This window comes from Geotrypetes seraphini, chromosome 10, assembly GCF_902459505.1.
Source record: "Geotrypetes seraphini chromosome 10, aGeoSer1.1, whole genome shotgun sequence".
Lineage (NCBI taxonomy): Eukaryota > Metazoa > Chordata > Amphibia > Gymnophiona > Dermophiidae > Geotrypetes > Geotrypetes seraphini.
Window position 1 is genome coordinate 129722105 of NC_047093.1, and position 12949 is coordinate 129735053.

The 12949-nt window shown below is 38.7% G+C and overlaps 1 protein-coding gene across 3 annotated transcripts in view; it reads left to right on the forward strand.

Annotated features, from left to right (window-relative positions):
* NUF2 (NUF2 component of NDC80 kinetochore complex) overlaps window positions 1-12949 on the forward strand; it is a 77336-nt gene that overhangs the window by 26325 nt on the left and 38062 nt on the right. For all 3 annotated transcript variants that reach the window (XM_033959850.1, XM_033959848.1, XM_033959849.1), the window contains exons 6-8: window positions 2237-2334; window positions 5859-5932; window positions 8560-8656. In XM_033959850.1, coding sequence (XP_033815741.1) covers window positions 2237-2334; window positions 5859-5932; window positions 8560-8656 — 269 coding nt within the window. The remainder of the gene's footprint in view (window positions 1-2236; window positions 2335-5858; window positions 5933-8559; window positions 8657-12949) is intronic.

Sequence of the window (12949 nt, forward strand, 5' to 3'; positions counted from 1 at the left end):
TGACTTTTTTTTCTCATCATTGTTCCAAATAAAATTGTATCATATGATATCGCAATATGATTTTCCATTAATTTATTAATTTGTGGCCAAATTGAATTCCAAAAAATTTTTATATAAGGACAATGATATAATAAATGATCTAATGTCCCTGGTTCTAGATTACAATGCCAGCATCTATTAGACTTAGAACTGTCTAATTTTTGCAAACGGGTAGGGGTCCAAAAAGCTCTATGTAATAAAAAGAACCATGTTTGTCTCATAGATGCTGACACTGTACATCCCATTCTCCAAGACCAAATTAGTGGCCATTGAGATGCATTAATTTGATGTCCAATCTCAATGCTCCAAATGTCTCTTAGACCATTTTTTGGTTTTTTATTTACATATCCAGATATTAATTTATACCACAATGCGGCTTGATGTCCTAGGAAGTCTGCTTTAAAGCATAAGAATTTTAAACTATATTGATTGTTTAAAGATTTCCATTCAGGGAACCCAACCTGAATGGCCTGCTTCAATTGCAACCATTTAAAACTTTGTGTTTTATTGAGACCAAATCTATGTTGCAATTGTGAAAAATCCAGCAGTTTACCTTCTGATATAATATCATCTAGAGTTCTAATGCCTGCATTAATCCAGTTCTTCCAAAGGATTTGAGCTCCGCCAATTTTGATCTTGGAGTTTATCCATATGGATTGATTAGTTGATTTGTATATTGGGATGGGTGTTAATTTATCAATAAATCTCAATGTTTTCCAAGTATCCATTATTATTTTATTTTCTTTGTATCTTTTAGGTATATTAATACTTGGTAGATGAACTAAATTTAGGGGAAACATAAGGCGCCATTCCAAATATAACCAATCTGGTGCATTATCTATAAGTTCTGGGAGGATCCAATACATACCCTGACGTAGAATATAGGCTTGATGGTACCTATAAAAATTTGGAAAATTTACCCCTCCCTCCTTAATTGATTTTTGTAAGGTTACTAAAGCTATTCTAGGTGTTTTACCAAGCCAAAGAAATTTTGTTAAAATTCTATTAAGCTTTTTATAAAAGGACCCCTGAAAATAAATAGGTATCATACTCATTTGGTAGCAAACTACAGGCAACATCATCATTTTAATGGTTTGAACTCTTCCCCACCAAGAAATATGTAATGGGTTCCATTGCTCACATAACTCCGTAACTTTTTTTAATACATATTTTTCATTTTCTTTTACAGTATCTTCAATTGTTTTTTTAACTTGAATGCCTAGATATTTAAATCCTTCTTCTTTCCATATGAATGGAAAAGTATCAAATAATCCTTTTACACAGTGAACATTCAGAGGTATAATTTCAGATTTATTCCAATTAATTTTATAACCTGAAAATTTGCCAAACTTATCAATTAATTCCAATAAAGAAGATAAGGTAGACTCTGGATTTCTCAAATAAAGCAAAATATCATCAGCATAAGCCGAAATTTTATATTCCATATCTGAATATGGAATACCTTGTATCTCCCTCGTTTGCTGTATTGCTAATAATAAGGGTTCTAATACAACATCAAATAACAAAGGAGATAAAGGACAGCCTTGCCTAACTCCCCTCTGCAATTGAAAACCATCAGATATCACATTATTAATATTTAATCTTGCAATCGGGAAGCTATACAAAGTTTTTACCATTTGTATAAATCCAGAACCTATACCAAACTATATGAAAGTTTATATAAAAATTCAAAACAAGAAAAAAATATGGAAATTTGTTAAAATTTATTGGTCTAAATTTTAACAAATTTCCATATTTTTTTCTTGTTTTGAATTTTTATATAAACTTTCATATAGTCCAATTTACAGGCATTTATCTTAAAAGTATGCTTACTGAGACACAATGCTGACATGCATGTTTTGCTTTTCAACTGCGTTAAGGCAAGGTCTTAGCATTGTATATTGCAAAATAGCTGCCTGACATTCAAAGCGCTCATAAATCCCTCTTCCAAATGACATCAGCATCCAACATACATTCTCCATTTGGTCACTGAAGAGTACTTCATATGAGGGGCATCCAATCCAATTCGGCATTTAAACCTTGCGGTTCAAGAATTTGTAGGTCATAATATTATGATGAAAAGAGTGTCTTTTTTAATGCTATCATTGTAAAACACATCTAATTTTTATATAAGCCCTTTGTTTTAGCAGTAATCTGTATGGTAATTGTACCACTAATCATTAGCATATTCTTTCAGAAGCAAAACGGACCATGTATCTCTTGAGTGGCATTGTGAATTACATTCATTTCAGACAATATCGACAAAAGGATTATATGGAACACCTTTCCAAATATGTAAGACTACATCTTTTTATTAGTACTAACTGGAAGCATATTGGACTCAGTTCTAGAATCAGAAAATAATAGTAAATTTTGAAGAACTAAGGCCAGTACTGGGCAGACTTGCATGGTCTGTGTCTGTATGGACATTTGGGGGAAGATAGGCTGGGGAGGGCTTCAATGGCTTGGATGGTGTAGATCAGGGATCTCAAAGTCCCTCCTTGAGGGCCGCAATCCAGTCGGGTTTTCAGGATTTCCCCAATGAATATGCATTGAAAACAGTGCATGCACATAGATCTCATGCATATTCATTGGGGAAATCTTGAAAACCCGACTGGATTTCGGCCTTCGAGGAGGGACTTTGAGACCCCTGGTGTAGATGGACTGGAGTGAGCTTTGACGGAGACTTCAGTAGTTGGAACCTAAGAACCGGACAGAGCTTTGGATCCTTGCCCAGAAATAGCTAAGAAGGTGAAAAAAAAAACCCCAACAAATTTTTAGATTGAATCAGGTTGGGCAGACTAGATGACCATTTGGGTCTTTATCTGCCGTCATCTACTATGTAATTCTATAAATGGTGCCTAAAAATGAGGTGTTGACTAGTGTGGTGTTAGAATCAAGCTTAACACTGCCTAAGCATGTTTAAGCATCGCTAGGCATCCCTAACTTTAGGCGTGCACCCTATTTACGCCAAGGTTTTCTTTGCCTAAATACTTGCACCGAAGTCCAAAATAGAAAGAACGTTAGCCGCACAGAGAGGATATTTTGGTAAATTTTGAGATGTTTGGGGACCATTAACAGACTTTTGTAATGAGTAGTAAACATTTTCCCTTTATAAGATAATTGAAATGAGGGGATAGGGATGGGTGGGAGGGATGATTTTTTGATATTTTAATAGAATGCATATTATATGATATAAATGAATATTTTTGATAGGGATGGGAGGGGAGGTTAACTTTCATGAATGTCAGTTGATGATAATAATAGTAACACAAGTGATGTTTTTTCCAATTCAAATGTTATTTCTTGATACACTTGATGTAAGTTGAAAAATGAATAAAATTATAAATGAAAAAAAAAAAATAGTCCAAAATAGGTGCTTACATGCAAAATACTCCTATGATCCACCCCCTAGCCTTGGACAAGACGCCTACCCTCAAACTGGTAGATGCCTTGTACGGTGACGGGTTTGGTTTAAACATGCATCATTAATGTAGATCTTCGAAACCCTGGCCTACATTGCCGGCACCTATTTTCACACTAGCACAGAGCGAGAGAAGTCAGGAACTCCCCCGGCTGAACCGCCAGAAGGACAGACTGCAGTGTGTCCATGCGAATAAAAGGGAATTCTGAGAGTCCTGTTGACCTCAGTTTAAACCAAGGATGGGCCGAAAGGTCCCTTCCCTTTAGGGCCCCATAAAGGAAATGGCGTACCAGCCGATACCGCACTCCTGAGAGGACACTGGACAACTGCTTTGAGATCTAGCAAGCGCTGAAGGGTCTGGCGAAAGGCTAGCGTCTCCCATGCCACCTGACATGGAGAGGCTAGATATGATCCGGCAGAGAGCGGGCAAAATTCAAGTACATAACCGTCCCGCACCACCACCAGGACCCACTGATCGGACGTGATCTTGGCCCACTTGGGAAACAAGTTGCGAAGCCGGGCACCCACGGGAACCAAAGGGGGCGCCGCTATGCACCTCAGTAGCAAGTTCCTTCTGACGCGATTGCGTATGTCAGAGGAAACGTGCTGCTGAGCAGCCTGCAAAGTTTGTTACAGGCAGCCGCTATTCTCACCAGGCTCCTTTGAAGAGTGGCGTCGGCAGCGGTACTGGGCGGCATGATGCTAAAATGGAACACGGCCACAGATCACACACCACGGCGGCAGGGAACACGAAACCCTTAGGGTTTTATTATATAGGATTAAATATTAGCAGTTATGCACAGATATGCTATTTAACTGGTCAGCAGCCGTGTCTGGCTGGTTAAGTAGCTTTGAATATCAGGGGGGACAGTTTATGTTTTGGGAGGATTATATTCAATCTGTTCCTCCAAGGTGGGTGTAGCTTAAATGTCCAGGTATTAGTGAGCTGAGAACCCTGGAATTGGCTATCCAAGCCCAGGATGCAAGAGGGATGGTGGAAAGGGGAAGAGAATGGTTCCGACCCTTGTTGTGGGGGGAGTGGTGAGGGGTAGGGACATGATTTGGAACCTGGGGAGGCCATTCTTAAGCACTCTTTGTTAACAACAATAAAGACGGAGGAGAAAATCAAAAGGGTTTAAAATTAAAATATTGGAGATGAAGTTTTACAGGGAAGATGTATTTATGCTTGGATTGGAAGCATATTCTTCACTGTTTGCTATGCTAAAGTTGTATTTCTTTTTCTTTTAAATTCTTTATTCATTTTTGCATGTTACAACAAGTGTAGCAGATAAACTCATATGAACTTAAAAATACACACTTGATTAACTCTCATATAATACATTAAGTATAACAATTCATTACAAATTAATATTCTGTAATATTTTAAATATTATGTAATAAACCTTTTTTTTAATTCTTTATTCATTTTTGTATGTTACAACAAGTGTATCAATTAAACTCATATAAAACTTAAAGATACACACTTGATTAACTCACATATTAGCATCAAATTTAACATTTCATTAGGAAATTAGTATTCTATAATGTTAAATATTATGTAAGAAATCTAAATTTATATCCTTCTTATTGAATATAATAATCCCCCATCCCTCCCTCCCTCCCAATTCAATAATACATAAAATCATCTTTATTGTGAATTCATTCAAATATTGATATAATATGTAATAATCAGAAATAAAATCCCACCCCTTTTCCCCTCTAATCAAATATCTTATCATGGGAAAAGTTAATCATTCATTAAAAAATCTGTTAACTTTCTGAAATTTACTCACATAACCTTTTTGCGTTGCAATGGTGAGTTCCATTTTGTACATATGACATACAGAATTCCACCAGAAATTGTAATTTAACCTGTCATATTTTTTCCAATTGTAATATGTAATAAACCTAATATTTAAATTATTCTTATTAAATAGAAAATCCTCCCCTCCCATCACAATATTACATACAAGTACCATTACATTGAAACTATTGATATAATCATATATTATGAAATAACAAAAATAAAACCCACCCATTTCCCTTCTAATCAAATATCTTATCTTGGGATCTTATCTTATTATTTTTTTTTTTTTTTTCTTAACAGCAAAGTATTTCTAAAACCAAGCCATTTTTTTCCGGTTACATGCAGCCTTTTGTCCCTCACTCCGAAAAGCTTCATTAAGGTTCTTTACAAAACTTTCATTTAAAATACACGTCGTTAGAGCTCTCTTGTTTTTGGTAGCTTTGTTGAGGGGGAAGTTCTGGGCTAAGTTAATTAGCATCAGCAAATTTGTCTGCCAAAAATGCAGTCGACCTCCAAAACTGGGGCGAGTTGAGCTCCACATGGAATTACAGGTAAAATATTCTAAAGAGGCTTTACTTGAATTTGCAGAAAGCAGCTCAAGAAATCGTGGATCAGTTACAAAAATTAGTTGAGGAAGCACAAATGAAAATAGAAAAACTTACGTAAGTAGAATATACACTGAGTCATGTAATGTATACTTTTGCTGACTAATGAGCATTTTTTTCTACTAAAAATCATTTGAATTGGAGCTCAAGAAAATGAAAATCCAAACCTTTTTTTTTTTTTTTTTTTAATCTCCTTACTAACAAGCCTAGAAACTAAAACCATCCCCACTAGTTCCAAGCAACAAACACTATAATACTTTTCTGTACACAACAACGTCAAAATGCAGAGGGGGGAAAATGGCCAATACCAACTTCCATTCATTTAACGGTCTATTATGCAATATCAAGGACAGAGTCTCTAAAATTGGAGTCCAGCGATTTTAGAAATGTATTAATCTTCTTATCCCCCTTGCCTTAGTATTTATTTTTTGTAAATCTTTATTCATTTTCAAAAAATTTCAACAAGTGAACAATAAATATTCATAAAATACATGAATTAATCACTTGACAATCTTATTTGTATTACTTTAAATAACTAAATATAAAAGTCCCACCCCTCCCACCCAAATTCTTTAATAAATTTTCATTTTTAGAAACTCCAACAAGTGTATTGACCTCTCTCTATACAAAGCAAATTATGCATCTGATTTCTCCACAGAGTCAGTGGTAGAAGATCTGGCTGAATCCATCAGATTAGTATCCAATGCTTAGTGATTAAACATGCCTTTTGCACAAATAAGCATTGCTCTGTCTCAGCCAATTCCAAGTTATTCTCCAAATCCAGTAAACATAACCTTGGCAGTTTGGTGAGCTAATTGATTCAGCAGGTGTTCCAGATGATTCCATAAAGTTTCCCAAAACTGAGTAATGGTCAGACAGGTTCACCAACAATGAGAGTAGGTTCCTTCTTCACTCTCACAGTTTGGGCAAGTTGCAGGACAGTGACTCCCAAAATGTTTTTTTCATTCATCTTGGATGCATATACAGTAGATGTGATATTGTATAATGCAACTCTTGCAAAGTAGTGCATTCTGCCAAATCTCACCCCACCTCTCAACTCCTCCAGGAAATCCCCTGAAGTATAATCCACAACTAAATCTGAAACCCATTTCTGAACAGTATGGTGGAAAGCAGCTACCCTATGTCAATGTTCTTCAACTTTTTTTACACCTATGGACTAGCAGAAATAAAAATTATTCTGTGGACCAGCAAACTACTAAGACTGAAATTTAAAAACCCAGTTTCCGCCCTGTCTCTGCGAGCTCGGTCCCCGTAAATCAGGGCTGCCCAGGTCCGGTCCTTGAGATCTACTGGCAGGCCAGGTTTTCTGGATATCCACAATGAATATGCATGAGAGAGATTTGCCTGCACTGCATTCTTGGTATGCAAATCTCTTTAATGCATGTTAATTGTGGATATCCAGAAATCCTGGCCTGCCAGTAGATCTCGAGGACCAGCCTTGGGCAGCCCTGCCGTAAACCATCTGATCCCATCCGCACAAGCCTTAGTTATGATTTTATACTGAATGTATTTTATTAAAGTATAAAAAGAAACAATATTCTGTACAATTGTCATTTTACAAATACAAATAATACAGAGCAAGAATCAACAAAACCCCCGTCTCCCCTCCCCTTCACATATATCCTCTACTATCAAGAAAACTGAATAAGCCAAATTATTACAGAATGCTACACAGAAATATCATGCTAACAGAATACTGTAGTCAAACATGACAGGAATAGTGTTAAAGAAGGGCAACTGCCCCCCTGGGTTATTCTTCCCAATGTGCATCACTTTGCATTTTAGCACTGGCAGGCTGAATACTATGCTCTGCTCCAATGGCCATAGCGTTCCTATGAGTGTCGGAGCAGCGCAGAGCATTCAGCGCATCAGCTGGTGCTAAAAACCTCTTCTGCGCTTTTTTAAAAGAAGGGGAGGGGGATAAATATCATCTGCCCTTTGGATGCCCAGTCTTCAAATTTCCTAAGGTCCGCTTGCAATTTTTCACAATCCGCATGCGTTTTAACAACTTTGAACAGTTTAGTGTCATCTGCAAATTTAATCACCTCACTCGTTGTTCCAATTTCCAGATCATTTATAAATAAGTTAAATAGCACCGGTCCCAGTACAGACCCTTGTGGCACTCCACTGTTTACTCTCCTCCATTAAGAAAAATGAACATTTAACCCTACCCTCTGTTTTTCTATCCGATAACCAATTCCTAATCCACAACTGAACTTTGCCACCTATCCCATGACACTTTAATTTTCTCAGGAGCCTCTCGTGAGGAACTTTATCAAAAGCTTACTGAAAATCTAGATACACTACATCAACCGGCTCACCTTTATGCACGTTTATTCACACTTCAAAGAAATCAAGCAAATTGGTGAGGTAAGATCTCCCTCGGCTGAACCCATGCTGACTCTGTCTGCCTTATCCATCTGCTTAAAATGTGATACCATGAAACACATGGCACTGTCATCATCTAGACTAGAGTGCAAAGTGACTTAAAATACTGTTATGGGTGCTTTGTTATACTGTGGTATTTTTGGACAAAATAAAAATTTTATGTATTTGAAGAAAGGTTTCCTGAATCAAATGTGTAGCATTGCTCTGTTGAAAGTCCTTTTAAAAAAAAAAAATTGAAACCAATAAATATTTAAACTGCTTGTTCTTATGTTTAGTACTGTCCCACCAGAACAGCAAGCAGAGTTCAAGGTAATATCTACCGCTGTTCAAGAGCTGCAGAAAACTATCAACCAGGAGCACCGGCCCAAAGATGTAAGTCTAGAGTAGAAACTTGTCAACTTATCACCTGATCCATAAAAGGAAGACCAATACTATGGTTTGACCTATAAGAGAATGATAGAGACTGAGAACACACATAATAAGTTGTTTACCTTTGATTATTCTGTTCACGAGATAGGTCATCCATAATTTTAGAAGCATTTCTACACGTAAATAGCAGCTTTTACCCTTGTAGATTGGCATACTTAATGTAAAATAGAAAGGGGGCTATTTGCATGTGGTATTTACCTCATCTACATTGCTAAGAGAAATTGTAGGGGTAGGGAATGGCTATGATGGACCTACCATATTGGTGTGGATTTTCCATCTTACCATAGGAATTTACTGTGTATAGAGGAGATAGCAACATTTTTCTACCCTTCCCTCCAGGCATGTGAAAGTGCCTGTTTTTAAGGGGCACATGCCAGTTTGTCCTCTTCCCACCTCAGATCATTCCAGCCAGCCTCTGAATCTGACTCATACCCTGGGAACAAAGATCTCCTCTCCCCCACCCAACTCACTCAGCAGTATTGAATTTACCCACTGAACAGTTGTGTGGGCGGGAGTCTTTGTGCCAGGGATTGTGGGTGGGGGGGATTTGATGCTTTGGTAGGGCTGCAGATTGGATCTTATAGGGAAAGTTTGTCAGGGGGATTGAGAAGGAGATTGGTTATTTTGCAGCATCATGGGGAGGGGAATGATTGAGGTCAGAGGAGTGATCAGGGAAGGGGTGCAAGCTGTAGGGGGGGGATTATGTCCACATGTGCAGCTTTTGTGAATTGTTGCTGCTGCAAATGGAGAGATGTGTGCATTTCTTCCCCTGTTTTACAAGAAGCACTGACCTAGATGTGTGAATGCCCCTTTCCTCATATTGTACACCACTCTGATTTCCCTGAAGGGTGGTACGTATATCAAAATTTTAATAAACTAAACTACTTTCTAGTGCAATGTGTCTGTAGTCTGAATGTTAGGGTTATCTATCTGAACCTGCAAGTTGTTTGTAGAAGGATGTCGCACATTTTCCAATTCAGCCTCCTTCCCATAGAGCTAGCTCCTGTCCCCTCAATTTTTTTTCTTCTGCAAGCAAGTTGAGAAGATGTCTTTCTGATATGCTGTGTGGTTTTTATAATTTTGGGTTTGTTTTTTCCCTTTGTATCTGAAGTTTGAGGCTTGGTGCCCAAAGTTTCTTCTAGTTTGAGACCTCTGACTGGGATAAGACGCAAACCCGCAGGGTGGAAGTCTGTAGCTAGGCTCGCATCCCTGATTCATGAAGGGCTTGAGCACAGGCTGTTTGGCTCCAGTCCAGTTAGTCAGGACTTAATTGTGGGCTAGCTGTGTGGTCCTCTCCCCATCGCAGAGCAAGCAAGGGGTGGAGGCTTAGTCCAATATCGGCCTGACTGGCAGCCCGGCGACCACATTTTATGAGAAATTTGAGGCAGAGGTTTTCTCCAGTTTTCCAGCTGCATTCCTGAGCTGAAGCAGGCAGACATCACATAACACAATGAGTAAGGCTATTGCAATCTATGGGGAAAATCTGGGGGTGCAGGTTCTGATTTTTGAGGTTTTACAGATTCCTAGGGCCACGGATAGGGTCCCCCACATCTAGAAACCCCTTTTTGAGGATTTTTTTGTCTTTTAATTCTTCTCCCCTGGGCTGTTTTTGGCGCCAAGATTGCTGTCATGGTGGCCACCTTGTATGTTCTGATTTTATTTCTAAAGTCTCTATCTGCCTCAAAACCCCTCAATTTTTTATTTAAATCAACAGGGATGAACCCCTCAGGCTTTCCTACCCCTATATCATGCCAGATTTGCGCTAGATGGTTGGCCGAGGAGCGCCCATGTTTGCATGCTGTGGTGCATGTGGGGGGAGGGGGGTGACACAGGCTTAGCCTCCTCGGATTTCTCTAGGACTGAGGATCTGTATAAGGCTTATTTTAAGGGAAGGAGGTGAATTGGCGAAATGCAGGTGTGTCAGTACTGCGGAGCCCAAGAAGATACACAGGGAGCTTCTGCAGGGATTTTTTTGAGTCGCCAGTGCAGTTAAATTGTTGGGGGTCCTCCAGTGTCTGTACAAGCACGTCGGTGGTTGCGCATACAGAGATTTTCCCTCGGGTCTCTCCTCAATCAGAAATGGACCCAGCGAAGAACCACGATATCCAATTGGAGATCAACTGGGATGATTAGAGGTCAGATTCTATGCCGCTATTGTCCCAGGGCACTGCATCCTCCCTGGCAGAGTCTGGCGCTCAGCATGAAACCAGCAGTCGGGAGGTGGTGGTTGCCCTTCACCAGGGGGAGGACCCTATTGAGCAGCGTCTATTTAAGGCTACCTCGCTCTCGGGCATTATTGCAGATTCACTGCAAGAATTAACATTGGAGTCCCTGCAAGCCTTCACTTCACAGTGCTCAGTTATGAGCAGCTCCACTGCTCTGACTACTTTCTTCCCTTTGCATCCTGACATCACTAAACTGATTATGGAACACTGGGAGTCCCTGGAAGGCTCACAGTAGTGGCTAAGATTACAGCTAAGCTCTATCCAATGGTTTCTGAATTTCATCAGATATTTGTGCAGCCTAATGTGGATTCACCAAGCGGATTTCCTTACCCAGTGAAAGGGGTGTGATATTAAAAGATACACAGGATCACAAGGTGGACATGGTCCTTAAGAGCCAATTTGAGGCCTTGGCTTTAGGCATTAAAGCTGCAATGCGGGGCAGAGAGATAAATATTTGGGGGCAACAGAGAGTACGGCATGCAGAGAGCAGGGCGGCAGTGGAGCTGGAGAGTCGGAAAGGATATTTGCGACTGGTCCCTAGCAGTTGCTTCTTGTGTTGATCAGCCAGCCCAGTTGGTTTGCTAGATTTCTTTAGTGAATCGGGTCCCTGCCTACTTTGCATGCTGTTCCTCTCGTTTGCATGTGCAGATCGGAATCGGATAGGCAAGGAGGTAAGTTAATTGGGTCACAAACTGATCGGTTTGCTTAGTGAATCTAGCCCTAAGGGTTCCTTTTACAAAGCTGTACTAGAGGTGTCTACCACAGGCCAGAGAGGTAAATACTCCGACACTCACAGAAATTCTATGAGCATTGGAGCATTTACCTCGCCAGCCCACAGTAGAAACTGTTGAATTTTATAAATCATTACAAAATATCATTTTACCACATCTGTTAAATTTATATCAATATCAAATAAAGAATGAAAATATTTCAGGTACTATGGCAGAATCGATAATTATAGTCTTACCAAAACCAAACAAAGATCCTACTCTGGTTTCAAATTACAGGCCAATTTCGTTATTAAATGTGGATAATAAATTAATGGCTAAAGTATTAGCACTTAGATTGGCAAAAGCTCTTCCTTTCATTATAGATGTACATCAAACAGGATTTATTGCTAAAAGACATTCATCAAATAATACTAGACTAGCGTTCCACTCATTAAATTTAGCAAAAAATATAAATGATCCAGCTTTTCTAATATCTTTAGATGCAGAAAAAGCTTTTGATAGAGTGGAATGGAATTTTATATCCCTTTATATCCAGAACATCTAATTACCATAACAATGCCTAGGAGATATAAAGATAACAGAATCTTTTTAGATACTTGGAAAACATTGAGATACATAAGTAACCTATCACCAGAACCAATAGCTAAATCTCTAAATCAATCAATATGGGTAAACTCCAGGATCAGAATTGGCGGATTTAAAATCGTCTGGAAACAATGGATAAATGCAGGAATAAGAACATTGAATGATGTCATATCAGAAGGTTCCTTGCTTAGTTTTTCACAATTGCAAAATAAATTTGGACTAAATAAAACACAATATTTTAAATGGATGCAATTGAAGCAAGCCATTCAGGTAGGGTTCCCTGGATGGAAAGATCTTAATACCCAATATAGTTTGCAAGTTTTATGTTTCCAGGCGGATTTCTTGGGACACCAAGCCGCAAAATGGTATAAATTAATATATGGATTTCTAAATAAAAAAAAGAAAACTGGACTTAGGGATATTTGGAGCATTGAGATTGGACAGACAATTTCTGCATCTCAATGGCCAAGATTCTGGTCCTGGAGATTAAGATTAACAAAGTCAGCATCTATGAGTCAAACATGGATATTTTTATTACATAGAGTGTTATGGACCCCGACGCGCTTGCAAAAAATAGATAATACCATTATCCCCCTCCCTTTTCAACATTTACTTGGCCCCTCTAGCACGGATACTAGCCGACCTTAACCTTAAATCTTTCATATATGCTGATGACATCACCATTATCATTCCCC